This window comes from Liolophura sinensis, chromosome 1, assembly GCF_032854445.1.
Source record: "Liolophura sinensis isolate JHLJ2023 chromosome 1, CUHK_Ljap_v2, whole genome shotgun sequence".
Classification (NCBI taxonomy): Eukaryota; Metazoa; Mollusca; class Polyplacophora; order Chitonida; family Chitonidae; genus Liolophura; species Liolophura sinensis.
In genome coordinates this window covers 6,924,781-6,952,226 of record NC_088295.1, presented here as the reverse complement: position 1 = coordinate 6,952,226, position 27,446 = coordinate 6,924,781, and the positions used below count along the sequence as shown (strand labels likewise).

The window sequence follows — 27,446 nt, the reverse complement described above, 5'->3', positions numbered from 1 at the left end:
TACATTCTAACTGTGCCATCATCTACTCACTTGGTCCTCTACCTACATTCTAACTGTGCCATTCGTTACTCACCTGGTCTTCTATACCTACACTCTAACTGTGCCATTCATTACTGGTCCTCTACCTACATTCTAACTGTGCCATCGTCTACTCACCTGGTCCTCTACCTACACTCTAACTGTGCCATTCGTTACTCACCTGGTCTTCTATACCTACACTCTAACTGTGCCATTCTTTACTCACCTGCTCCTCTACCTACATTCTAACTGTGCCATCGTCTACTCACCTGGTCCTCTACCTACACTCTAACTGTGCCATTCCTTACTCACCTGGTCCTCTACCTACATTCTAACTGTACCATCGTCTACTCACCTGGTCCTCTACCTGCACTCTAACTGTGCCATCTCCCACACAACTGATCCTCTACCTGCACTCTAAATGTGCCATCGTCTACTCATCTGGTCCTCTACCTACATTCTAACTGTGCCACTGCCTACTCATCTGGTCATCTACCTACATTCTAACTGTGCCATCGTCTACTCACCTGGTCCTCTACCTGCACTCTAACTGTGCCATCGTCTACTCGCCTAGTCCTCTACCTGCACTCTAACTGTGCCATCTCCTACACACCTGGTCCTCTACCTGCACTCTAACTGTGCTATCCCCTACTCAACTGGTCCTCTACCTGCACTCTAACTGTGCCATCGCCTACTCACCTGGTCCTCTACCAACATTCTAACAGTGCCATCGTCTACTCCCCTGGTCCTCTACCTACATTCTAACAGTGCCATCGCCTACTCACCTGGTCCTCTACCTACACTCTAACTGTGCCATTCCTTACTCACCTGGTCCTCTACCTACATTCTAAATGTATTATCCTCTACTCACCTGGTCCTCCACCTGCAATCTAACTGTGCCATCCCCTACACAACTGATCCTCTACCTGCACTCTAACTGTGCAATCGTCTACTCACCTGGTCCTCTACCTACATTCTAACTGTGCCATCGCCTACTCACCTGGTCCTCTACCTACATTCTAACTGTGCCATCGTCTACTCACCTGGTCCTCTACCTACACTCTAACTGTGCCATCGCCTATTCACCTGGTCCTCTACCTACACTCTAACTGTGCCATCGCCTACTCACCTGGTCCTCTACCTACATTCTAACAGTGCCATCGTCTACTCACCTGGTCCTCTACCTACATTCTAACTGTGCCAACGCCTACTCACCTGGTCCTCTATCTACATTCTAACTGTGCCATCGTCTACTTGCCTTGTCCTCTACCTACATTCTAACTGTGCCATTCGTTACTCACCTGGTCTTCTATACCTACACTCTAACTGTGCCATTCATTACTCACCTGGTCATCTACCTACACTCTAACTGTGCCATCGTCTACTCGCCTGGTCCTCTACCTACATTCTAACAGTGCCATCGTCTACTCACCTGGTCCTCTACCTACATTCTAACTGTGCCATTCGTTACTCACCTGGTCTTCTATACCTACATTCTAACTGTGCCATTCGTTACTCACCTGGTCTTCTATACCTACACTCTAACTGTGCCATTCATTACTCACCTGGTCATCTACCTACACTCTAACTGTGCCATCGTCTACTCGCCTGGTCCTCTACCTACATTCTAACAGTGCCATCGTCTACTCACCTGGTCCTCTACCTACACTCTAACTGTGCCATTCGTTACTCACCTGGTCTTCTATACCTACATTCTAACTGTGCCATTCGTTACTCACCTGGTCTTCTATACCTACACTCTAACTGTGCCATTCGTTACTCACCTGGTCTTCTATACCTACATTCTAACTGTGCCATTCGTTACTCACCTGGTCTTCTATACCTACACTCTAACTGTGCCATTCATTACTCACCTGGTCATCTATCTACACTCTAACTGTGCCACCCCTACTTACCTATCTGCAGTACTCTGAACCATATAATCCATCTTCTCCCTCTCAAACAGCAAGGTTTTGGTTGTAAACTTTTCCACTGCTGCCCTCTCTAAAGCTGTGTACCTCTGATTGTCATCACGACTGAATATCCGCCCTGAAATATCGGAGTCACACCATACATGCAGTTACAATCTAATGCATGGCAAGTCCAAACTACACAAATGTAATCATTGCAGGAAAACAATCACAATTTACATGTACCTAGTACAAAGACAGATAAGTAGAACAGTTAGGACTTACTAAAAGCATCTGCCTTCTTGGGAGAACTGTTCTGTCTCTTGACGAGGAACTTCACAGCCCTGAACAGATGGGTTAGTATGATGAGGGGAGGCACAAATGATGGTCGGTCGTAGTACTCAAAGATCAGAGAGTATCGGTAATACCGCCACACCTTCTCAGAGTTTTCCTGGACACGTTCAAATGTGTAACTGGGAAAAGAGCAAAACATCAGTGAAATACCATCAAACAATAATTAAGTATTCAGAAAGTATTGATTTTGTAAACATGTCTTAGACTGAAAGATTCATGATAACTTTCATAAATGGTCTAAATTGGCTGGAACTGAAAACTAATATGGAGCTTCTTGTGGTGGAATCCAGTACCACACTGCAATTCTGTATGATGAAAAGTGATAATAAAAATGTCTGAAAACTGATGTCAGAAGGACTGATGGAACAGTCAATTCTAGGTATCAGCTGGGGACTCATTACACCATACTACTATGTGTTATTGTACATGAACATTTGTCCATTAAAACAAGCCAATACTATGCAAACATGTGTGTATACATGTATACGTTGGTCTTGAAGCAGTTATACAATGGAAGGTTTACAGGCCATCTTTGAATTAATGTAACATCTGAAAATGGCAATTACATGTAGCACACTGACCAACAGAATGTGTACCTGCTGACTGTATAATACTGTGGCTCACCTGAGCATGGCAATTAGCAGGTTAACCAGCAGAATGTTTACCTGCTGTCTGTGTATCACTGTAGCTCACCTGAGCACAGCAATTAGAAGGTACAAGTAAACCATCAGAATGTTTACCTGCTGTCTGTGTATCACTGTGGCTCACCTGAGCACAGCAATTAGAAGGTACATGTAAACCATCACAATGTTTACCTGTTGTCTGTGTATTATTGTGGCTCACCTGAGCACAGCAATTAGCAGGTTAACCAGCAGAATGTTTACCTGCTGTCTGTGTATCACTGTAGCTCACCTGAGCACAGCAATTAGCATGTTAACCATCAGAATGTTTACCTGCTGTCTGTGTATCACTGTAGCTCACCTGAGCACAGCAATTAGAAGGTACAAGTAAACCATCAGAATGTTTACCTGCTGTCTGTGTATTATTGTGGCTCACCTGAGCACAGCAATTAGCAGGTTAACCAGCAGAATGTTTACCTGCTGTCTGTGTATCACTGTGGCTCACCTGAGCACAGCAATTAGCATGTTACCCATCAGAATGTTTACCTGCTGTCTGTGTATCACTGTGGCTCACCTGAGCACAGCAATTAGAAGGTACAAGTAAACCATCAGAATGTTTACCTGCTGTCTATCACTGTGGCTCACCTGAGCACAGCAATTAGAAGGTACAAGTAAACCATCAGAATGTTTACCTGCTGTCTGTGTATTATTGTAGCTCACCTGAGCACAGCAATTAGAAGGTACAAGTAAACCATCACAATGTTTACCTGCTGTCTGTGTATCACTGTAGCTCACCTGAGCACAGCAATTAGAAGGTACAAGTAAACCATCAGAATGTTTACCTGCTGTCTGTGTATCACTGTGGCTCACCTGAGCACAGCAATTAGCATGTTAACCATCAGAATGTTTACCTGCTGTCTGTGTATCACTGTGGCTCACCTGAGCACAGCAATTAGAAGGTACAAGTCAACCATCACAATGTTTACCTGCTGTCTGTGTATCACTGTGGCTCACCTGAGCACAGCAATTAGAAGGTACAAGTAAACCATCACAATGTTTACTTGCTGTCTGTGTATTATTGTAGCTCACCTGAGCACAGCAATTAGAAGGTACAAGTAAACCATCAGAATGTTTACCTGCTGTCTGTGTATCACTGTGGCTCACCTGAGCACAGCAATTAGAAGGTACAAGTAAACCATCACAATGTTTACTTGCTGCCTGTGTATTATTGTAGCTCACCTGAGCACAGCAATTAGAAGGTACAAGTAAACCATCACAATGTTTACCTGCTGTCTGTGTATCACTGTGGCTCACCTGAGCACAGCAATTAGAAGGTACAAGTAAACCATCACAATGTTTACTTGCTGTCTGTGTATTATTGTAGCTCACCTGAGCACAGCAATTAGAAGGTACAAGTAAACCATCACAATGTTTACCTGCTGTCTGTGTATCACTGTGGCTCACCTGAGCACAGCAATTAGAAGGTACAAGTAAACCATCACAATGTTTATCTGCTGTCTGTGTATCACTGTGGCTCACCTGAGCACAGCAATTAGAAGGTACAAGTAAACCATCAGAATGTTTACCTGCTGTCTGTGTATCACTGTGGCTCACCTGAGCACAGCAATTAGAAGGTACAAGTAAACCATCAGAATGTTTACCTGCTGTCTGTGTATTATTGTGGCTCACCTGAGCACAGCAATTAGCAGGTTAACCATCACAATGTTTACTTGCTGTCTGTGTATTATTGTAGCTCACCTGAGCACAGCAATTAGAAGGTACAAGTAAACCATCACAATGTTTACCTGCTGTCTGTGTATCACTGTGGCTCACCTGAGCACAGCAATTAGAAGGTACAAGTAAACCATCAGAATGTTTACCTGCTGTCTGTGTATTACTGTGGCTCACCTGAGCACAGCAATTAGCAGGTTAACCAGCAGAATGTTTACCTGCTGTCTGTGTATCACTGTGGCTCACCTGAGCACAGCAATTAGCATGTTAACCAGCAGAATGTTTACCTGCTGTCTGTGTATCACTGTAGCTCACCTGAGCACAGCAATTAGAAGGTACAAGTAAACCATCAGAATGTTTACCTGCTGTCTGTGTATTATTGTGGCTCACCTGAGCACAGCAATTAGAAGGTACATGTAAACCATCACAATGTTTACCTGCTGTCTGTGTATTACTATGGCTCACCTGAACATAGCAATTAGCAGGTTAACCAGCAGAATGTTGGTGAGAAGCAGGTATATTGCAGCTAGGACTGGGACGATCCAGGTTTTCTGTGGACACCTTTCTATGTCCTCATCAGAGTGGTAGATCGTGGAATTGTATGAGCATGAACCATCAGGCATGTCACCTGAAAACACAATGGGCTACAGTCAATGGGCTACAGTCACTTGAACATTTCATAATAATTTGAAAAATTTGACCGGAGCTAATGCATACTCAAGAACATTTCACTTATATGGTGGTGGCCAGTATTATGGAAGGAGGAGCAAGGGGATTGGGGAGGAAACCAACAACCATCTGCAGGATGAATGAGGAAGACAGCATGAACTGGACTTGAACTCACAGTGGCTGCATTGCTGTGAGGCTCCTGAGTGGCTGTGATGTGCTCACATGCACGTACATGTATGCTACACTCAGCTGTTTCAATAGTGTTAGCAATTCAGAAAACTTCGAGGAGTATGTAAGTTATATGGCTTCAAACATTTAAAGCATCAGAAACAGAATTTTCCAACTCTTCATGACAATTCTGACAATTCATGACGACTGCATGTATGCATTAGTGTTGTCTCCTTATTAAGCAGCGGTATCAATTCAGTTTTCTTTATAACTGGGTGGAATTGCTGTGGTGGAAGGTTCAACATGCACCAAGCCTGTTTGGGGAAAACGTGCCCATGCTGGCTCTGCTGGTTATTAACAAGGGGAGGCAAGGGAGCTTAGACCGTACCTTCTACATCCTCGAGGAAGAGTTCTCCATACATCTGCCAGTAGGGGAGGTAAACCACGTTCTTTAGCACATTCCAGGAGAGTTCAGAGTTGGGATAGAGGTTGGCCGTGTAGGCAACACCAAAACTGACGACAAACACGATGAGAATGAAGAAGAAAAACATCAGGTCTGTCAACTGCAAGAGGAACAGAAACAAACCAGAGGAATAAGCAGTGGAGAAAAGGTGAGAATCAATTCACCCATGTGTACATACGTATGTCATGTCTATTTTTTCAGTCATATGGTGATGAGGAGTCATTCAGTGCGTGTACAAATACTGTGTCTTCTTGTGGCAGGGCGAGTCCATGCCACAAGACATGGCACCCCATTGAGTCACACTATACTGACACCAGGCCAATCAGTCCTGTTTCCTTGATCTGACCTCTCAGTGCTGAGTGCCATGAAAGGCAGCATCAAGTACCATTTTTAAAGTCTTTGGCAATTCACACATAATAATGTAAAATTAATTATCCTGTGAAAATTTAACGTCACAAAACTATATAGACAGTAGTTACTGGTACATGTATATTCAGTATATGCTCCAAAAATATCTCACTGACATGGTAAAACATGAATGCCTATCAGTGCACCCAAATATCTCACTGACAAATGGTAAAACATGAATGCCTATCAGTGCACCCAAACGTCTCACTGACAAATGGTAAAACATGAATGCCTATCAGTGCACCCAAATATCTCACTGACAAATGGTAAAACATGAATGCCTATCAGTGCACCCAAATATCTCACTGACAAATGGTACAACATGAATGCCTATCAGTGCACCCAAATATCTCCCTGACAAATGGTACAACATGAATGCCTATCAGTGCACCCAAATATCTCACTGACAAATGGTAAAACATGAATGCCTATCAGTGCACCCAAATATCTCACTGACAAATGGTAAAACATGAATGCCTATCAGTGCACCCAAACGTCTCACTGACAAATGGTAAAACATGAATGCCTATCAGTGCACCCAAATATCTCACTGACAAATGGTAAAATATGAATGCCTATCAGTGCACCAAAAAATATCTCACTGACAAATGGTAAAACATGCATACCTATCAGTGCACCCAAATATCTCACTGACAACTGGTAAAACATGAAAGCCTATTGGTGCACCCAAATATCTCACTGACAAATGGTAAAAAATGAATGCCTATCAGTACAACCAAATATCTCACTGACAAATGGTAAAACATGAATGCCTATCAGTACACCCAAATATCTCCCTGACAAATGGTAAAGCATGAATGCCTATCAGTACGACCAAATATCTCACTGCCAAATGGTAAAACATGAATGCCTATCAGTACGACCAAATATCTCACTGACAAATGGTAAAACATGAATGCCTATCAGTGCACCCAAATATCTCACTGACAAATGGTAAAACATGAATGCCCATCAGTGCACCCAAAACATCTTCCTTACAGTATCTATACATAGCTTCTTCTCCAGAAAAATTAACCCCAAATCTCATTACAAATTATGTAATGCACATTTTAAAAAATTAACTGAAAGATATTTCTTCAACTCCATGGACAAATGGCAGGGTTTCCACAGATATTTCAAAACAAAAATCCATGACTTTTTTTTATACAAATTCCTGACTGTTCATGTTTTTTCACGACTGTGACAATCCTAAAAATGTGTTGTATACACTGTACGTCTTAACCACATACCATCTTTTTGATCATGATGACTTTTGGCCCCATGTTTTTGTTGACGTAGAAATACTGCATGGAGCGTAGGAAAAAGAGGGTGATGGTGATAGTGTAGGTAAGGCGTGCCCAAAAAAACGCGCTGCCCCTCAGCACCAGGCGCAGAATAATGGAGAGGATGAGGAATAGGTACATCACCAGGTCAAGGCGATTCCACTCACTCCCAAACCAGCTGGCAATCTTATACTTCAGAGAGCGTGGGTCTCGCGTGAAAATCTGAAACATACATAGCACTCTGTACTGGAATGTCCTGGCTGGTAGGGAACAGAGGCCCAGTGTGAAAATCTAAGACAAACATAACATACTGATCTCTATAACCAACTTACCTGACCCCCTCTATAACAATCTTACCTGTCTGATCTCTATATAAACAGCCTATCTGTCTGATCACAACGACCATCTTACCTGCGTGATCTCTGCAACCATCTCTATAACCATTGTACGTCTGATATCTACAACCTGCTTACCTGTCTAATCCTATAATCACTGGACATGTCTGATCTCTACGACCAGCTTACCTGTCTGATCTCTACAACCAGCTTGCCTGATCTCTATAACCTGCTCACCTGTCTGATCTCTAACCAGCCTACATGAATCTGTCTGATCTCCACAACCAGCTCCCATGTCTGATCTTAATAAATGGTCCATCTGTCTGATGTCCTCTATAACCATCTTACCTGCCTGATCTCCTCTATAACCACCTTACCTGTCTGATCTCCTCTATAACGAGTGTACCTGTCTCACCTCTATAAGCAGCTTACCTGCAGCTGTCTGATCTGGTTTATCAGCTAACATATTTGATCTCTGTAATCAGTTTACCTGTCTGACCCCTATAACCAGCTTACCTGTCTCATCTCTGTAATCAGTTTACCTGTCTGATCTCTATAACCAGCTTACCTGTCTGATCTCCTCTATAACAAGTTTACCTGTCTCACCTCTATAACCAGCTTACCTGCAGCTGTCTGATCTGGTTTATCAGCTAACATATTTGATCTCTGTAATCAGCTTACCTGTCTGACCTCTATAACCAGCTTACCTGTCTCATCTCTGTAATCAGTTTACCTGTCTGATCTCTATAACCAGCTTACCTGTCTGATCTCCTCTACAGCCAATGTGGCTGACCAGCCCCAGGTAATGTACTCCAGTATGGAGGGAGATTGGCTTTCGGTCACTGGCCTCAAGTCAGTAAGAATGAACACAGAGAAGATCCCCAGGAAAGTCAGGTAGGACACCTGTAACAGCAACAACAATGCCATATCAAACAAAGGATGCCACAACGTTGCATAGAAGCAATACAATACTACATATATAACAATACAATAATGGAATAAGTAAGACTTGGTGAAGGGGTTATGTAGAAATAGTACACAGTTTACACAGACTTGAATACCAAGTTACAGTAACACTTGATGACGGGCTGTGCAGAAGTTGTATATAGTGTTTACACAAACATACCAGGTTACAGTCAAACTTGGTCACAGATGCCGTGTAGAATTAATACATAGTGTTTACACAGACGTACGAGGTTACAGTAAAGCTCGGTTACAGAGGCCTTATAGAATTAATACAGTGTTCACACAGGCTTGGTCACAGGGGCCACATAAAATTAGTACAGTGTTTACACAAACATACCACGTTACAGTAAAGCTTGGTCAAAGGGGCCGTCTAGAATTAGTACATCACGTTTACACAGACTTACCAGGTTACAATACAGCTTGGTCAAAGGGGCCGTCTAGAATTAGTACATCACGTTTACACAGACTTACCAGGTTACAATACAGCTTGGTCAAAGGGGCCGTCTAGAATTAGTACATCACGTTTACACAGACTTACCAGGTTACAATACAGCTTGGTCAAAGGGGCCGTCTAGAATTAGTACATAGTGTATACACAGACTTACCAGGTTACAGTAAAGCTGGGTCACAGGGGCCGTGTAGAATTAATACACAGGGTGTACACAGACTTACCAGGTTACAGTTAAGCTTGGCCACAGGAGCCATGTAGAAGTAGTACATAGTGTTTACACAGACTTACCAGGTTACAGTAAAGCTTGGTCACAGGAGCCGTGTAGAAGTAGTACATAGTGTTTACACAGACTTACCAGGTTACAGTAAAGCTGGGTCGCAGAGGCCGTGTAGAATTAGTACATAGTGTGTACACAGACTTACCAGGTTACAGTACAGCTTGGTCACAGGAGCTGTGTAGAAGTAGCACATTGTGTTTACACAGACTCACCAGGTTACAATAAAGCTGGGTCAAAGGGGCCGTGTAGAATTAGTACATAGTGTATACACAGACTTACCAGGTTACAGTAAAGCTTGGTCACAGGGGTCGTCTAGAATTAATACATAGTGTTTACACAGGCTTACCAGGTTACAGTAAAGCTGGGTCACAGGGGCCGTGTAGAATTAGTACATAGTGTATACACAGGCTTACCAGGTTACAGTAAAGCTGGGTCACAGGGGTCGTCTAGAATTAGTACATAGTGTATACACAGACTTACCAGGTTACAGTAAAGCTGGGTCACTGGGGTCGTCTAGAATTAGTACATAGTGTATACACAGACTTACCAGGTTACAGTACAGCTTGGTCACTGGGGTCGTGTAGAATTAGCACATTATGTTTACACAGACATACCAGGTTACAGTACAGCTTGGTCACAGGAGCTGTGTAGAAGTAGCACATTATGTTTACACAGACATACCAGGTTACAGTAAAGCTGGGTCACAGAGGCCGTGTAGAATTAGTACATAGTGTATACACAGGCTTACCAGGTTACAGTACAGCTTGGTCACAGGAGCTGTGTAGCACATTGTGTTTACACAGACTTACCAGGTTACAGTAAAGCTGGGTCAAAGGGGCCGTGTAGAATTAGTACATAGTGTATACACAGACTTACCAGGTTACAGTAAAGCTGGGTCACAGGGGCCGTGTAGAATTAGTACATAGTGTATACACAGACTTACCAGGTTACAGTAAAGCTGGGTCACAGGGGCCGTGTAGAATTAGTACATAGTGTATACACAGACTTACCAGGTTACAGTAAAGCTGGGTCACAGAGGCCGTGTAGAATTAGTACATAGTGTATACACAGACTTACCAGGTTACAGTACAGCTTGGTCACAGGAGCTGTGTAGAAGAAGCACATTGTGTTTACACAGACTTACCAGGTTACAATAAAGCTGGGTCAAAGGGGCCGTGTAGAATTAGTACATAGTGTGTACACAGACTTACCAGGTTACAGTAAAGCTGGGTCACAGGGGTCGTCTAGAATTAGTACATAGTGTATACACAGGCTTACCAGGTTACAGTAAAGCTTGGTCACTGGGGTCGTCTAGAATTAGTACATAGTGTTTACACAGACTTACCAGGTTACAGTAAAGCTTGGTCACTGGGGTCGTCTAGAATTAGAACATAGTGTATACACAGACTTACCAGGTTACAATAAAGCTGGGTCAAAGGGGCCGTGTAGAATTAGTACATAGTGTATACACAGACTTACCAGGTTACAGTAAAGCTTGGTCACTGGGGTCGTCTAGAATTAGTACATAGTGTATACACAGGCTTACCAGGTTACAGTAAAGCTTGGTCAAAGGGGCCGTGTAGAATTAGTACATAGTGTATACACAGACTTACCAGGTTACAGTAAAGCTGGGTCAAAGGGGCTGTGTAGAATTAGTACATAGTGTATACACAGACTTACCAGGTTACAGTAAAGCTTGGTCACTGGGGTCGTCTAGAATTAGTACATAGTGTTTACACAGACTTACCAGGTTACAGTAAAGCTGGGTCACAGGGGCTGTGTAGAATTAGTACATAGTGTATACACAGACTTAACAGGTTACAGTAAAGCTTGGTCACTGGGGTCGTCTAGAATTAGTAATAGTGTATACACAGGCTTACCAGGTTACAGTAAAGCTGGGTCACTGGGGTCGTCTAGAATTAGTACATAGTGTATACACAGACTTACCAGGTTACAGTAAAGCTTGGTCACAGAGGCGTGTAGAATTAGTACATAGTGTATACACAGACTTACCAGGTTACAGTAAAGCTGGGTCACAGAGCCCGTGTAGAATTAGTACATAGTGTATACACAGACTTACCAGGTTACAGTAAAGCTGGGTCACAGAGGCCGTGTAGAATTAGTACATAGTGTATACACAGACTTACCAGGTTACAGTACAGCTTGGTCACAGGAGCTGTGTAGAAGTAGCACATTGTGTTTACACAGACTTACCAGGTTACAATAAAGCTGGGTCAAAGGGGCCGTGTAGAATTAGTACATAGTGTATACACAGACTTACCAGGTTACAGTAAAGCTTGGTCACAGGGGTCGTCTAGAATTAGTACATAGTGTATACACAGGCTTACCAGGTTACAGTAAAGCTTGGTCACTGGGGTCGTCTAGAATTAGTACATAGTGTTTACACAGACTTACCAGGTTACAGTAAAGCTTGGTCACTGGGGTCGTCTAGAATTAGAACATAGTGTATACACAGGCTTACCAAGGTTACAGTAAAGCTTGGTCACAGGGGCCGTGTAGAATAGTACATAGTGTATACACAGACTTACCAGGTTACAGTAAAGCTGGGTCACAGGGGCTGTGTAGAATTAGTAACATAGTGTATACACAGGCTTACCAGGTTACAGTAAAGCTTGGTCACTGGGGTCGTCTAGAATTAGTACATAGTGTTTACACAGACTTACCAGGTTACAGTAAAGCTGGGTCACAGTGGCCGTGTAGAATTAGTACATAGTGTATACACAGACTTAACAGGTTACAGTAAAGCTTGGTCACTGGGGTCGTCTAGAATTAGTACATAGTGTATACACAGGCTTACCAGGTTACAGTAAAGCTTGGTCACTGGGGTCGTCTAGAATTAGTACATAGTGTATACACAGACTTACCAGGTTTACAGTAAAGCTTGGTCACAGAGGCCGTGTAGAATTAGTACATAGTGTATACACAGACTTATCAGGTTACAGTAAAGCTGGGTCACAGAGCCCGTGTAGAATAGTACATAGTGTATACACAGACTTACCAGGTTACAGTAAAGCTGGGTCCACAGGGGCCGTGTAGAATTAGTACATAGTGTATACACAGACTTACCAGGTTACAGTAAAGCTGGGTCACTGGGGTCGTCTAGAATTAGTACATAGTGTATACACAGACTTACCAGGTTACAGTAAAGCTGGGTCACAGGGATCGTCTAGAATTAATACATAGTGTTTACATAGGCTTACCAGGTTACAGTAAAGCTGGGTCACAGGGGTCATCTAGAATTAGTACATAGTGTGTACACAGACTTACCAGGTTACAGTAAAGCTGGGTCACAGGGGCCGTGTAGAATTAGTACATAGTGTATACACAGACTTACCAGGTTACAGTAAAGCTTGGTCACTGGGGTCGTCTAGAATTAGTACATAGTGTATACACAGACTTACCAGGTTACGGTAAAGCTGGGTCACAGGGGCCGTGTAGAATTAGTACATAGTGTATACACAGACTTACCAGGTTACAGTAAAGCTTGGTCACTGGGGTCGTGTAGAATTAGTACATAGTGTATACACAGACTTACCAGGTTACAGTAAAGCTTGGTCACTGGGGTCGTCTAGAATTAGTACATAGTGTTTACACAGGCTTACCAGGTTACAGTAAAGCTGGGTCACAGGGGCCGTGTAGAATTAGTACATAGTGTACACACAGACTTACCAGGTTACAGTAAAGCTTGGTTACAGGGGCCGTGTAGAATTTAGTACATAGTGTTTACACAGACTTACCAGGTTACAGTAAAACTTGGTCACAGGAGCCGTGTAGAAGTAGTACACAGCACTGATGAGACTGATCCCATTGTTGCCATTCTCACCATCACCACCTGGAGTCCCACATGGAAGAACCTCTTCCGCTTGCGCTGCTTACTCCTGGACTTTGACATGGGCAAACTCAACATCGTCCTGAAGGTCATTGGGTGCGACCTTGTTGCAGTGGTGACACTTAACTGAGTGACCCTTGGGTCGGTGTCTATCACCTCTTCCTGAGGCTCATCATCAGGGACATCTTCATCATCATCCAGGTCCTCCATCGGGGAATCGTTGTCAGTGAACTTGATGGCCGGCACAAGCAATGGCATAAACATAGCCACAATGATCTGAAATCACAACCAATCAGGGCGTGGGATACATGCTGCCATGAAGAAAAGGAGATACTATACCCAGAAGAAGACTCCTCAGGTGACCCATATTCAAAGTCATAAAATTTTCTGTAAATCAATTGGCAATCTACATCATGCATTTCATGTGAAATGAACTGTAACATGTTTGGGTCCCATAAAATCTGCATATTTAACTTTTACAACTGCAGAAGTTGTATTATAATTGTATCATAATTAAATGTTTTCAAAATGAAGTACCAATCTTGAAACTTGTGGCCATGCATTCATCATTTATATGGGTTAAAATAATAAGATTCACTACACATAGAAATTTAATTTTGATTAATGCTTTCGCAATAACCATCGATGTGGGAATGTACTGACCTTCCCTAAGGAAGGGTGCTGACATCCATTATGGAATGTACAGACAGTCCATGAAGGAGTGTACTGACTTTTTATGAAAATGTGTAGGCCTACTGACTTTCCATGAGGGAGTGCACTGACCTTCCATGAGGGAGTGTACTGGGCCATACAGCCCTTCCAGATCATGTTGAGTTTGGTCTGGCAGCTGGTGTGCTCCATGAAGTCCATGAGCATTCCCGAGTCAGCGAGGGAGAATAGCGTGGTCTTCCCCCATGAGTCTAGTTCTCGCACCAGTAACATGTGAGCCATACGCTTATCCTTGTTATAGCACTCAGACAAGACGGCCACGGCCAGGGACTCAAAGTGGACTGAAACATAACAATACGCAAAGCCACGATGAACTATCAACTAATGATGTTTGTAGGTAACAGGGGTCTGTTTCCAACTGACTGTGTAATACCATACTCAAGAAGTTTTCACCTCTGCACTGGTAGCCAGTTTTATTGACGGAGGACTCTAGAGTACCTGGGACCTATGGCAAGTTCCCTGAGTAAACAAAATGTGGTCTTACTTGGCATGATCCATGAGGTCCAGAGCCAGCTCTATCTCCTCTTCATCGTCAGCTGCTTTAGACATGTTCTTGAGGAGCGAGGGCCGCCAGTAATGCTCCCCCTGTGGTCAGGTAAGATATACACACATCAAAATGTGACTGAATAGGTTACAGCATTAATATCTCTGTCAGTACAACTGTTGGAAAATCAAACACTGTTCAGATTAAGACCAAGAGTAAAAAAGCCAAAACATTTCTTCATCACTGTTTGAAAAATTAATTGTTCAGACAAAAATTGTTCTAAACTTCAGTTTTTTTCCAGCAGGATATCATCCTGCATTCAAACAAACCCCCAAACACCTTCAAAAGATAAACAGAGCTCTCAGAGTGAGGCAATATGGGTAACTTGGTCATGGATGAAATCTTATGTCATTTACCATTTCCAGGTTCATTACATCAGCCGTTGGCTAGGTCTGCCATCTCTGAAGGAAGATTGATACAGCCTTACCAATGTGATCTTTGCCAAGCTTCCAGAAGAGATTCGCTAACTTCCTGCGATTCAATAATATGGCCCAGATAAACAATTCTCTCTCTGCAAACTCAAAGTCTAGCTTCTGCTTTTTTTTCCCCTGTTTCCTTCGACTGGCATTATGTCGAGAGAAATTACCTGGCGGGAACAAAATAGATCATCATTACAGCAAGAGGAAATATTTGATGGGAACAAATAGATCACCACTATAGCAAGAGGAAATACTTGATGGGAACAAATAGATCACCACTATAGCAAGAGGAAATACTAGACGGAACAAATAGATCACCACTACAGCAAGAGGAAATACTTGATGGGAACAAATAGATCACCGCTATAGCAAGAGGAAATACTTGACGGGAACAAATAGATCACCACTATAGCAAGAGGAAATACTTCACGGGAACAAATAGATCACCACTACAGCAAGAGGAAATACTGGACCGGGAACAAATAGATCACCGCTATAGCAAGAGGAAATACTTCACGGGAACAAATAGATCACCACTATAGCAAGAGGAAATACTTGACAGGAACAAATAGATCACCACTACAGCAAGAGGAAATATTTGATGGGAACAAATACATCACCACTATAGCAAGAGGAAATACTTGACAGAAACAAATAGATCACCACTACAGCAAGAGGAAATACTAGACGGGAACAAATAGATCCACCATTACAGCAAGAGGAAATACTACACGGGAACAAATAGATCACCACTACAGCAAGAGGAAATACTTGACAGGAACAAATAGATCACCACTATAGCAAGAGGAAATATTTGATGGGAACAAATAGATCACCACTATAGCAAGAGGAAATACTTGACGGGAACAAATAGATCACCACTACAGCAAGAGGGAATACTTGACAGGAACAAATAGATCACCACTATAGCAAGAGGAAATACTTCACGGGAACAAATAGATCACCACTACAGCAAGAGGGAATACTTGACAGGAACAAATAGATCACCACTATAGCAAGAGGAAATATTTGATGGGAACAAATAGATCACCACTATAGCAAGAGGAAATACTTGACGGGAACAAATAGATCACCACTACAGCAAGAGGAAATACTAGACGGGAACAAATAGATCACCGCTATAGCAAGAGGAAATACTTCACGGGAACAAATAGATCACCACTATAGCAAGAGGAAATACTTGACAGGAACAAATAGATCACCACTACAGCAAGAGGAAATACTACACGGGAACAAATAGATCACCACTATAGCAAGAGGAAATACTTGACAGGAACAAATAGATCACCACTATAGCAAGAGGAAATATTTGATGGGAACAAATACATCACCACTATAGCAAGAGGAAATACTTGACAGAAACAAATAGATCACCACTACAGCAAGAGGGAATACTTGACGGGAACAAATAGATCACCGCTATAGCAAGAGGAAATACTTGATGGGAACAAATAGATCACCACTACAGCAAGAGGAAATACTAGACGGGAACAAATAGATCACCACTACAGCAAGAGGAAATACTACACGGGAACAAATAGATCACCACTACAGCAAGAGGAAATACTTGACAGGAACAAATAGATCACCACTATAGCAAGAGGAAATATTTGATGGGAACAAATAGATCACCACTATAGCAAGAGGAAATACTTGACGAAAACAAATAGATCACCACTACAGCAAGAGGGAATACTTGACAGGAACAAATAGATCACCACTATAGCAAGAGGAAATATTTGATGGGAACAAATAGATCACCACTATAGCAAGAGGAAATACTTGACGAAAACAAATAGATCACCACTATAGCAAGAGGGAATACTTGATGGGAACAAATAGATCACCACTACAGCAAGAGGAAATACTTGACGGGAACAAATAGATCACCGCTATAGCAAGAGGGAATACTTGACGGGAACAAATAGATCACCACTACAGCAAGAGGAAATACTTGATGGGAACAAATAGATCACCGCTATAGCAAGAGGGAATACTTGACGGGAACAAATAGATCACCACTATAGCAAGAGGAAATACTTGACAGGAACAAATAGATCACCGCTATAGCAAGAGGAAATACTACACGGGAACAAATAGATCACCACTATAGCAAGAGGAAATATTTGATGGGAACAAATAGATCACCACTATAGCAAGAGGAAATACTTGACGAAAACAAATAGATCACCACTACAGCAAGAGGAAATACTTGATGGGAACAAATAGATCACCACTATAGCAAGAGGAAATACTTGAAGGGAACAAATAGATCACCGCTATAGCAAGAGGGAATACTTGACGGGAACAAATAGATCACCACTACAGCAAGAGGAAATACTTGACGGGAACAAATAGATCACCGCTATAGCAAGAGGGAATACTTGACGGGAACAAATAGATCACCACTACAGCAAGAGGAAATACTTGACAGGAACAAATAGATCACCGCTATAGCAAGAGGAAATACTACAAGGGAACAAATAGATCACCACTATAGCAAGAGGAAATATTTGATGGGAACAAATAGATCACCACTATAGCAAGAGGAAATACTTGACGAAAACAAATAGATCACCACTACAGCAAGAGGAAATACTTGATGGGAACAAATAGATCACCACTACAGCAAGAGGAAATACTAGACGGGAACAAATAGATCACCGCTATAGCAAGAGGGAATACTTGACGGGAACAAATAGATCACCACTACAGCAAGAGGAAATACTAGACGGGAACAAATAGATCACCGCTATAGCAAGAGGAAATACTTCAGGGGAACAAATAGATCACCACTATAGCAAAAGGAAATACTTGACAGGAACAAATAGATCACCACTATAGCAAGAGGAAATACTAGACGGGAACAAATAGATCACCACTATAGCAAGAGGAAATACTTGATGGGAACAAATAGATCACCACTATAGCAAGAGGAAATACTTGATGAAAACAAATAGATCACCACTACAGCAAGAGGAAATACTTGATGGGAACAAATAGATCACCACTACAGCAAGAGGAAATACTTGATGGGAACAAATAGATCACCGCTATAGCAAGAGGGAATACTTGACAGGAACAAATAGATCACCACTATAGCAAGAGGAAATACCTGACGGGAACAAATAGATCACCACTACAGCAAGAGGAAATACTAGACGGGAACAAATAGATCACCGCTATAGCAAGAGGAAATACTTCACGGGAACAAATAGATCACCACTATAGCAAGAGGAAATACTTGACAGGAACAAATAGATCACCACTACAGCAAGAGGAAATACTAGACGGGAACAAATAGATCACCACTATAGCAAGAGGAAATATTTGATGGGAACAAATAGATCACCACTATAGCAAGAGGAAATACTTGACGAAAACAAATAGATCACCACTACAGCAAGAGGAAATACTTGATGGGAACAAACAGATCACCACTACAGCAAGAGGAAATACTTGACGGGAACAAATAGATCACCGCTATAGCAAGAGGGAATACTTGACGGGAACAAATAGATCACCACTACAGCAAGAGGAAATACTTGACGGGAACAAATAGATCACCACTATAGCAAGAGGAAATACTTGACGGGAACAAATAGATCACCACTATAGCAAGAGGAAATACTTGATGGGAACAAATAGATCACCACTACAGCAAGAGGGAATACTTGAGGGGAACAAATAGATCACCACTACAGCAAGAGGAAATACTTGACGGGAACAAATAGATCACCGCTATAGCAAGAGGGAATACTTGACGCGAACAAATAGATCACCACTATAGCAAGAGGAAATACTTGACGGGAACAAACTGATCCTCATAACAGTAAGAGAAAACACCATATTGGCCCAAGAAGAGACTAGATGAAAGCATTAAGAGAAAATATGTAGTGGGAGCAGTTGTGTGTAACAAGACCTGAATCTCATCAGAAGTACATATACAGCTATATTTACATTGTATTCCACAATACCAAAAAAATTGTGCCATTGAGAGGTGGAAATGCTACCCCATGAGGCACAAGGCATCAACTGGGTTATCATATCTACCTTTCACAAAACCTTTTTACAGTTTTAATGCTAATGCAATATAGGAATTTACGTAAATTAAGCCTATGAAGAATTTCTACCTCTTTTTTTTGGCAATCTTTACATTAAAAGGAAAAATTTCATTTTACATTAAAGGCAAGGTCAACTGTGAGCCATGGTTCAAGGTCTCCAGCAGGGTAACAGCAAAATGTAATAACAAAAGTGATATCATTTTTATCAGTGAATACTGGGATTTCATTGATGTATAAATAATAAAACCCAAATGTACACAGATCACTACACAAATGATAGGACAAAGGCAAACCAATATTCGACACACACTTTTTACCACCAAAAAGTTTACCTACATCTAGTTAAGTGCTATCAGTGACGGCATTTGTTTATACATATAAATGGGAAAATTATTGTTAAATTATGGTCAATGTATTTGTTGGCATATGACTGTATTCCTTAATAGTGAGTCAGTGCTCAAGGTTTAATGTCGTACTCAACAATTTTTCATATGACGACGAAAATTTGTTTATAAATGGCGGCACTTTCAGACAAAACCAAAAGGTAACTTACCACCATCAGTAGCATCACCTGCGCGTTTTCCTTCCCACTTCAACGAGGGCTTGTGAGAAGAGGTAGTAACAAGAAATCTTCTGCCTGCACAAAGTAACACATTTAAAAAACCTTAAAAAGTATTCTACACTCCGTGTAAAACCAACAACACAATAAAGCCTTAAAGCAGCTTGTAACAGCGTGTGTATGTACATGTAACTTCCCATCAAGTTGGGCGCATCTGTAATTTGCCCGGCAGTTGACATTGTATTCCACAGGTCAAACACTGAACTGACAGATTGGTATGCCACTGCCAGATGGGTATGCCACTGACAGATGGGTATGCCACTGACAGAAGGCACGTCACTGACAGATGGGTATGCCACTGACAGATGGGTATGCCACTGCCAGAAGGCACGCCACTGACAGATGGGTATGCCACTGACAGATGGGTATGCCACTGCCAGATGGGTATGCCACTGACAGATTAGTATGCCACTGACAGATTGGTATGTCACTGCCAGATGGGTATGCCACTGACAGATGGGTATGCCACTGACAGATGGGTATGCCACTGACAGATGGGTATGCCACTGCCAGAAGGCACGCCACTGACAGATGGGTATGCCACTGACAGATTGGTATGCCACTGCCAGATGGGTATGCCACTGACAGATGGGTATGCCACTGACAGATGGGTATGCCACTGACAGATTAGTATGCCACTGACAGATTGGTATGCCACTGACAGATGGGTATGCCACTGCCAGATGGGTATGCCACTGACAGATGGGTATGCCACTGCCAGATGGGTATGCCACTGACAGATTGGTATGCCACTGACAGATGGGTATGCCACTGATAGATTGGTATGCCACTGACAGATTGGTATGCCACTGACAGATGGGTATGCCACTGACAGATGGGTATGCCACTGACAGATGGGTATGTCACGTACAAAAACAGGCTAATCTTGCACTCAAGCAGGACCCTCTTTAAGTACCATGTAAAAATATACCACAGGTTATAAATCAAAATGCATTTTGCACTCACATCAGATAAAGAAGTAGTATAGTAGACATACTATTATTCAATGTTGATAATTAAGCAAATCTCAAGTGTGTGTGTATGTGTATGTGTGTGTGTGTGTGTGTGTGTGTGTGTGTATAATAATTTATACAGGTTACACACATGTATGTACATACATATAATTTGGTTATGAGCATGACAGTCACGTTACCTCCGTATATATTACTGGCCTGTTCTCCCAACAGCTGCTGGATGACTTTACCCACGTCTGCCAGAAGGTCCTTCCCAAACTTTGGCTTTTCTGCAACTCTGCAGCACAGGTAGTCATTCCAACTTTGCTGTTAAAATAAGAAGATCCAAAACAATCAGAGCCATGAGGAATTAGTCCAGGTTGTTTTCTGGACTATTGCTTCTAATTTTTCGGACAGATATTTATAGTGGTGCTTAAAGTAAAGAATTACATTTTAATATCTCCCAGCTTTTCAGAAAAGCAAAGATATGAATATGTTGTTCACTAGATGGACTAACCCTGTGAAAACTAAAAACTAAATGAAACCTAAGAACTAAATGTTCCTGCTACAGTTACACGTATATGTATATTAGCTAAAGAGAGCAGACCACATGTCCCAAGAATTAGGCTATCTGTAATTCTAAAAGTATGGCTTATGCACAAGAAGTTATTATTATTTCTGCCAACATAAAAAGGCTTAAACCATATCTTGGGTAACAGACTAACTCAGCAAAGAGATGTTTTGTTTGCTAAGCAAATGATAAACAAAGTCTGCAGTGGAAAGTCCTGACAAAAGACTTATGTTGTAGTAGGAGATATAAACAGACTTTCATTGTAGTAGGAGATACAAACAGATTTACATTGTAGTAGGAGATACAAACAGATTTACATTGTAGTAGGAGATATAAACAGACTTTCATTGTAGTAGGAGATACAAACAGATTTACATTGTAGTAGGAGATATATAAACAGACTTACATTGTAGTAGGAGATATATAAACAGATTTACACTGTAGTAGGAGATATATAAACAGACTTTCATTGTAGTAGGAGATACAAACAGATTTACATTGTAGTAGGAGATATATAAACAGACTTACATTGTAGTAGGAGATATATAAACAGACTTACATTGTAGTAGGAAATCCAGATGATCAAAAGTTGAGCACAGTTATTTGGGGGGTCCTTCACTGCCTGCAAATTTAATCAGTGATGTAATTTAATCAGTGATCGTCCGATTTAAATCCAGTGACCACTAACACTAAGGTATCACAAAAAGTCATAATCTGTATGTCTGATGCAGCCATTAGCCGGTTTTACTTTTACAAGTCAATTTTTTGCCCCCTCCTTAAAACCATCTCTCTTTATATAACAGCAGCAAGGTTTACACTAACAATGTATTTGTCTGTTTCAGTGGTGTTTTATGCCGTACTCAAGTATATCTCTCTTGGCTGCCAGCATTATGGTGGGACGAAACTGGGCAGACTCTTGGAAAAACCCATGACCATCCACAGATCTTGCTGGCAGATCTTCCCACGTACGTCCAGAGAGAAAGCCAGCATGCACTGGACATGAACTTACAGCAACCGCACTGGTGGGAGGCATTGGGCCGCAATAGCGTGCTAAGCCTCACAGCCACAGAGGCCCCTACCAGATTTGTGAGTTGAGGAATTGGGCAGAGGACAACAACCAGAGTTGTGCTTGAAACCTAGTGAGAATAACAGGCCAATCAATCTGGAAAACAACAGTCAGGGTTTGTTGCTGCTTACCAAAATGAAAAGGGTATATAGCAAAAGAATAGGAAAACATATTTTATACTAGTCAAAATATGAAAACTGTGGAAATGGTGCTGTCTGGCAGGGAGTACCAACTGCAAACAGTCCACGTTCCTATAGAATCCTCTATTGTATACAACAGTGTTATTATGTTAATGTAATACCGTGACAATGGACAGTCAATTTGCTATTTCAATTTAGCATATTTTAAAGAAAATGTTGTGACATGAGAATTCAACAATCCATCTGAAGTCCTGCACCTGCATCTGAAGGCTTGAAACGTGAAATGTCTTTGAATATACTTCGCTTATACAGCAGTTGTCAGCATTATGGTGGAAGGAAACCCTGCAGAGAGTTCACACAGGACACTACCACTGCAGACTAGTATACTTACATTAGCGTACAGGTTCCACAGTGTCACGATGGAGAGACGCTTGAGGTCAACACCATGGTCAATGAACAGCTGCACAAACTCCAAACGGTCCTGCACCAGTGCAGTGAACATTGCATCGTACAGGTTCAGTTTCTACAACAACAACAATCCAAAAACCTGAATCTTTCATCCTTCACAATATGTTCATTTTCAACTTCCCCACCCTACACACATGTGTATCCAACCTAACAAGTTAATCGGATGGCAGGTCATCAAAAGAAAATGTGAAAATCTGGTGTTTCATTAGGCACCAGAACCAGGACAGTGGGACCTGTGAATCTGTCTGGAGATCTTTCCCATATCCTATTGTCAACATGTGTGAAGCTTGAAGATATACAGGTGTGTGACAGGAGACCACTGTATAGGTGTGACATGGGCCGTTGTACAGGTGGATGACAAGAGACTTGTACAGAAGTGTGAAAAGAGACCAATGTACGGGTGTGTGACAGGAGACCTTTGTACGGGTGTGTGACAGGAGACCACTGTACAGGTGTATGACAGGAGACTTGCACAGAAGTGTGACATGAGAACGTTGTACAGGTGTGTGACAGAAGACTTGTACAGAAGTGTGCAAGGAGACCGTTGTACAGGTGTGTAAGACAAGACTGTTGTACAGAGGAGACTGTTGGACAGGTGTTAGAGGAGACTGTTGTATATGTGCATCTGGGTACTGTTGTACAGGTGTTAGAGGAGACGGTTGTACAGGTGTGTTACAGGAGACTGTCATTCAAAAGTTGTCACAAAATAGGTCAATGTAAGGAAGGTGGGACACAGGACACTAAAGCACATACATGTGTCACTGGTAACCTACCTGCCACTGAGCTCGGTTGCCATGGGTGAAGATTTTCTGTCTGGCAATGTCAGACCTATTCCAGGCGAGAGCTAGAGCTAGCTGAGACTGAGGGTTGGCCTTGTTTGCTGAGAAGTAAACCCATTGATATACAGGAGCATCAAAATTCACTAAACACCTTGGTGGCACAGAAGCAACAAACATTAACATTATTATTAATAACAAGTAATTACAATTTAAACACACCTCATTTCAACTGTGTCACAACAGATCCAATCACATTAATATAATAGGTGAAAATGTAATGGTTGTAATATGTTCCAGCTGAAGGAGTGAGTGCTTGGGGTTTAGCATTGTACTTAACTTTTCAGTCATATGACGCGATCCTGATGAAAGAAGTATATAAACTACCCTTGAGCAGAGTGTAAACATTACCTTTGAGCAGAGCATAGAGGATGCACTTGTCAATATCCTTAGAATCAGCATCATCTATATCAAAAACATTGATCTGGGGAGTAAAACAGAAAGTCTATGTCAAACACATTGATATGGGGAGTAAAACAGAACTGTCAATATTAAACACATTGATCTGGAGAGTAAAACAGAAAGTCTATGTCAAACACATTGATATGGGGAGTAAAACAGAACTGTCAATATTAAACACATTGATCTGGAGAGAAAAACAGAACTGTCTACATCAAACACATTGATCAGGGCAGTAAAACAGAAAGTCTATGTCAAACACATTGATATGGGGAGTAAAACAGAGAGTCTATGTCAAACACATTGATATGGAGAGTAAAACAGAACTGTCAATATTAAACACATTGATCTGGAGAGTAAAACAGAACTGTTTATATCAAACACCTTGATCTAGGGAGTAAAACAGGACTGTCTATAACAAATACATTGATCTGGGAAAAAAAATAGACCTGTCTATATCAAACACCTTGATCTGGGGAGCAAAATACAACTGTCTACATCAAACACATTGATCTGGGCAGTAAAACAGAAAGTCTATGTCAAACACATTGATATGGGGAGTAAAACAGAACTGTTAATATTAAACACATTGATCTGGGGAGTAAAACAGAGAGTCTATGTCAAACACATTGATATGGGGAGTAAAACAGAACTGTCAATATTAAACACATTGATCTGGAGAGTAAAACAGAACTGTTTATATCAAACACCTTGATCTAGGGAGTAAAACAGGACTGTCTATAACAAATACATTGATCTGGGGAAAAAAATAGACCTGTCTATATCAAACACCTTGATCTGGGGAGCAAAATACAACTGTCTACATCAAACAACATGATCTGGGGAGTAAAACAGGACTGTTTCTAACAAACATTTATCTGGGAGTAAAACAGTATTGTTGATGGTACACATCTTGATTTGGGGAGCAGAAAGTACTGTGTACATCAAATGGATTCGTCTGGGGAGTAAAACAGTGTTACAGGAATATATAGGAGAAATACTGATTTGGAGAACCTGAGTTTTAGAAATAATGAGGATCAAAAACATGAGGACAATGCTGATAACAATGAATATACTGAATGGTTTTCTCTGATTAGGCAGTACTCCTAAGATATAAGCCAGTACTCCTCTGCTAAAATTTGGAGGAGAACAGTACTGCCATGAAAATATATTTATCTGGAGCACTGCCCACCCCCAAAATACCCATCTCTCGAGAACACATACTGACCAGATGTCGGTCTTTTAATATCTCCGTCAGTTGTTTGACACATTCACCTGCTTCACGCTCTATTGTGGCATCATCTAGATTACCCCACACAAAGTCACGCTTTGTCCGTGCCATGGAAAGTCTTTTAAATGAGGCTGGGAAATGCGACTCATCCTCACTGCAACAAGAACATATGCAAATAGAACACTTCTTCACTGCTGCAACGAGAACATATGCAAATAGAACACTTCTTCACTGCTGCAACAAGAACACATGCAAATAGAACACTTCCTCAATGCAACAAAAACATATGCAAACACAACACTTCCTCACTGCTGCAACAAGAACATATGCAAATAGAACACTTCTTCACAGCTTCAACAAGAACATATCCAAACACAACACTTCCTCACTGCTGCAACAAGAACATATGCAAATAGAACACTTCTTCAGTGCTGCAACAAGAACATATCCAAACACAACACTTCCTCACTGCTGCAACAAGAACATATTTAAATAGAACACTTCTTCACTGCTGCAACAAGAACATATCCAAACACAACACTTCCTCACTACTGCAACAAGAACATATCCAAACACAACACTTCCTCACTGCAATAAGAACATATCCAAACACGACACTTCCTCACTGCAACAAAAACATATCCAAACAGATCACTTCCTCACTGCAACAAGAACATATCCAAACACAACACTTCCTCACTGCAATAAGAACATATCCAAACACAACACTTCCTCACTGCAACAAGAACATATCCAAGTAAAAAGTCTTCTCACATGTATTCTGTGATAATAATCAATGATCTGAGAGTTGATGTCACTTAAAAAAAATGATGGGATGAAAGAATTCATCCCACATCTCTGTGAGAAGGAAGTGATGTCATTTTACAGAGATGAGATATTAAGACAGAATGAAGGACTATGGCTTAATGCCACATCAGAAATATTGCAGCTGTATTGTGGGAAGAGAAGTGAAGATGTAACTACATCAACCATCATTTGTTGCTTTCATTAAAAAAAAATCCAATATTAGATCAACGTAAAATGAATAAAATGGACTTTAATAGGGTAAAAATTAGACAATCTAAGCTATGTTCTATCCTGCAGTGCAGTGGATATATACATGTATCTATTATGTTTTCTGAAGGAGCATAACTTAGATGAAAATACATCTGCTACACTGAAATTACTTTGCTTCTGTATTTTCTACATAGTAAGATCATCCTTAAGATTTAAATATGGACATTTTATATCAGTCATAGAATCATTTTTCACACATCAGCCCTCCATCAGCATTGGCCTGTGGCCCTCTGGCTGATGTGGCTTTGACCGTTACATGTAGCTTCTAAATAACAGAGCCCATGGGAGAGCGCACTCACTTGGAGGGGTTCTTGGTGAGTCTGTATCCCTGGGCTATGATATCAGCAGCCCTGCCGGAGCCCTGGATGACCACTACTGGGGTTTTACGCTGAACAGACTCCCAGACAGTCTTGAGCGTGTTCTGTCCTCCCTCTAGAACCAGCAGTACCACTGGGACATTCACACCTGTAACATACAGCCATGTCATTACTGGTGTCTGTGGTGATTCATAGGGTGGGCAGGATAGACAGGGGGTTTGCATGAAGAGCATACAGCCAGGGCTATTTTGGTCAGTGGGGAAACATACATGTATTATGATTTGGTACATTTGTTTACTAAGATTTACACCTGAAACTTATTGTTACCATATTTCAATTCCTGAACATATTTTATACACTTGAGTCTCTACACTTCAGAGACATTTACATTACCATACAGCTCTAAAATTTCTGTGTTTAATATATGTTATATCTAAAACTATATTAAATCCTATCTTGTTAATGCCACTGTTAATCTCAATGGCACGC

General features: G+C 41.5%; 1 protein-coding gene across 1 annotated transcript in view; it reads right to left on the bottom strand.

Annotated features, from left to right (window-relative positions):
• The window catches only part of LOC135462076 (transient receptor potential cation channel subfamily M member 2-like), a 45,100-nt gene that overhangs the window by 4,482 nt on the left and 13,172 nt on the right, over positions 1 to 27,446 (bottom strand). Inside the window, 21 exon segments of the mRNA XM_064739427.1 lie at positions 1,935 to 2,067; positions 2,214 to 2,401; positions 5,099 to 5,261; positions 5,859 to 6,033; positions 7,592 to 7,846; positions 8,719 to 8,862; positions 13,412 to 13,532; positions 13,535 to 13,779; positions 14,287 to 14,513; positions 14,575 to 14,594; positions 14,717 to 14,796; positions 14,798 to 14,817; positions 15,204 to 15,362; positions 19,834 to 19,917; positions 21,053 to 21,179; positions 21,983 to 22,045; positions 23,021 to 23,152; positions 23,871 to 23,977; positions 24,285 to 24,357; positions 25,561 to 25,717; positions 26,940 to 27,105. Of these exon segments, the coding sequence (XP_064595497.1) occupies positions 1,935 to 2,067; positions 2,214 to 2,401; positions 5,099 to 5,261; positions 5,859 to 6,033; positions 7,592 to 7,846; positions 8,719 to 8,862; positions 13,412 to 13,532; positions 13,535 to 13,779; positions 14,287 to 14,513; positions 14,575 to 14,594; positions 14,717 to 14,796; positions 14,798 to 14,817; positions 15,204 to 15,362; positions 19,834 to 19,917; positions 21,053 to 21,179; positions 21,983 to 22,045; positions 23,021 to 23,152; positions 23,871 to 23,977; positions 24,285 to 24,357; positions 25,561 to 25,717; positions 26,940 to 27,105 (2,839 nt within the window).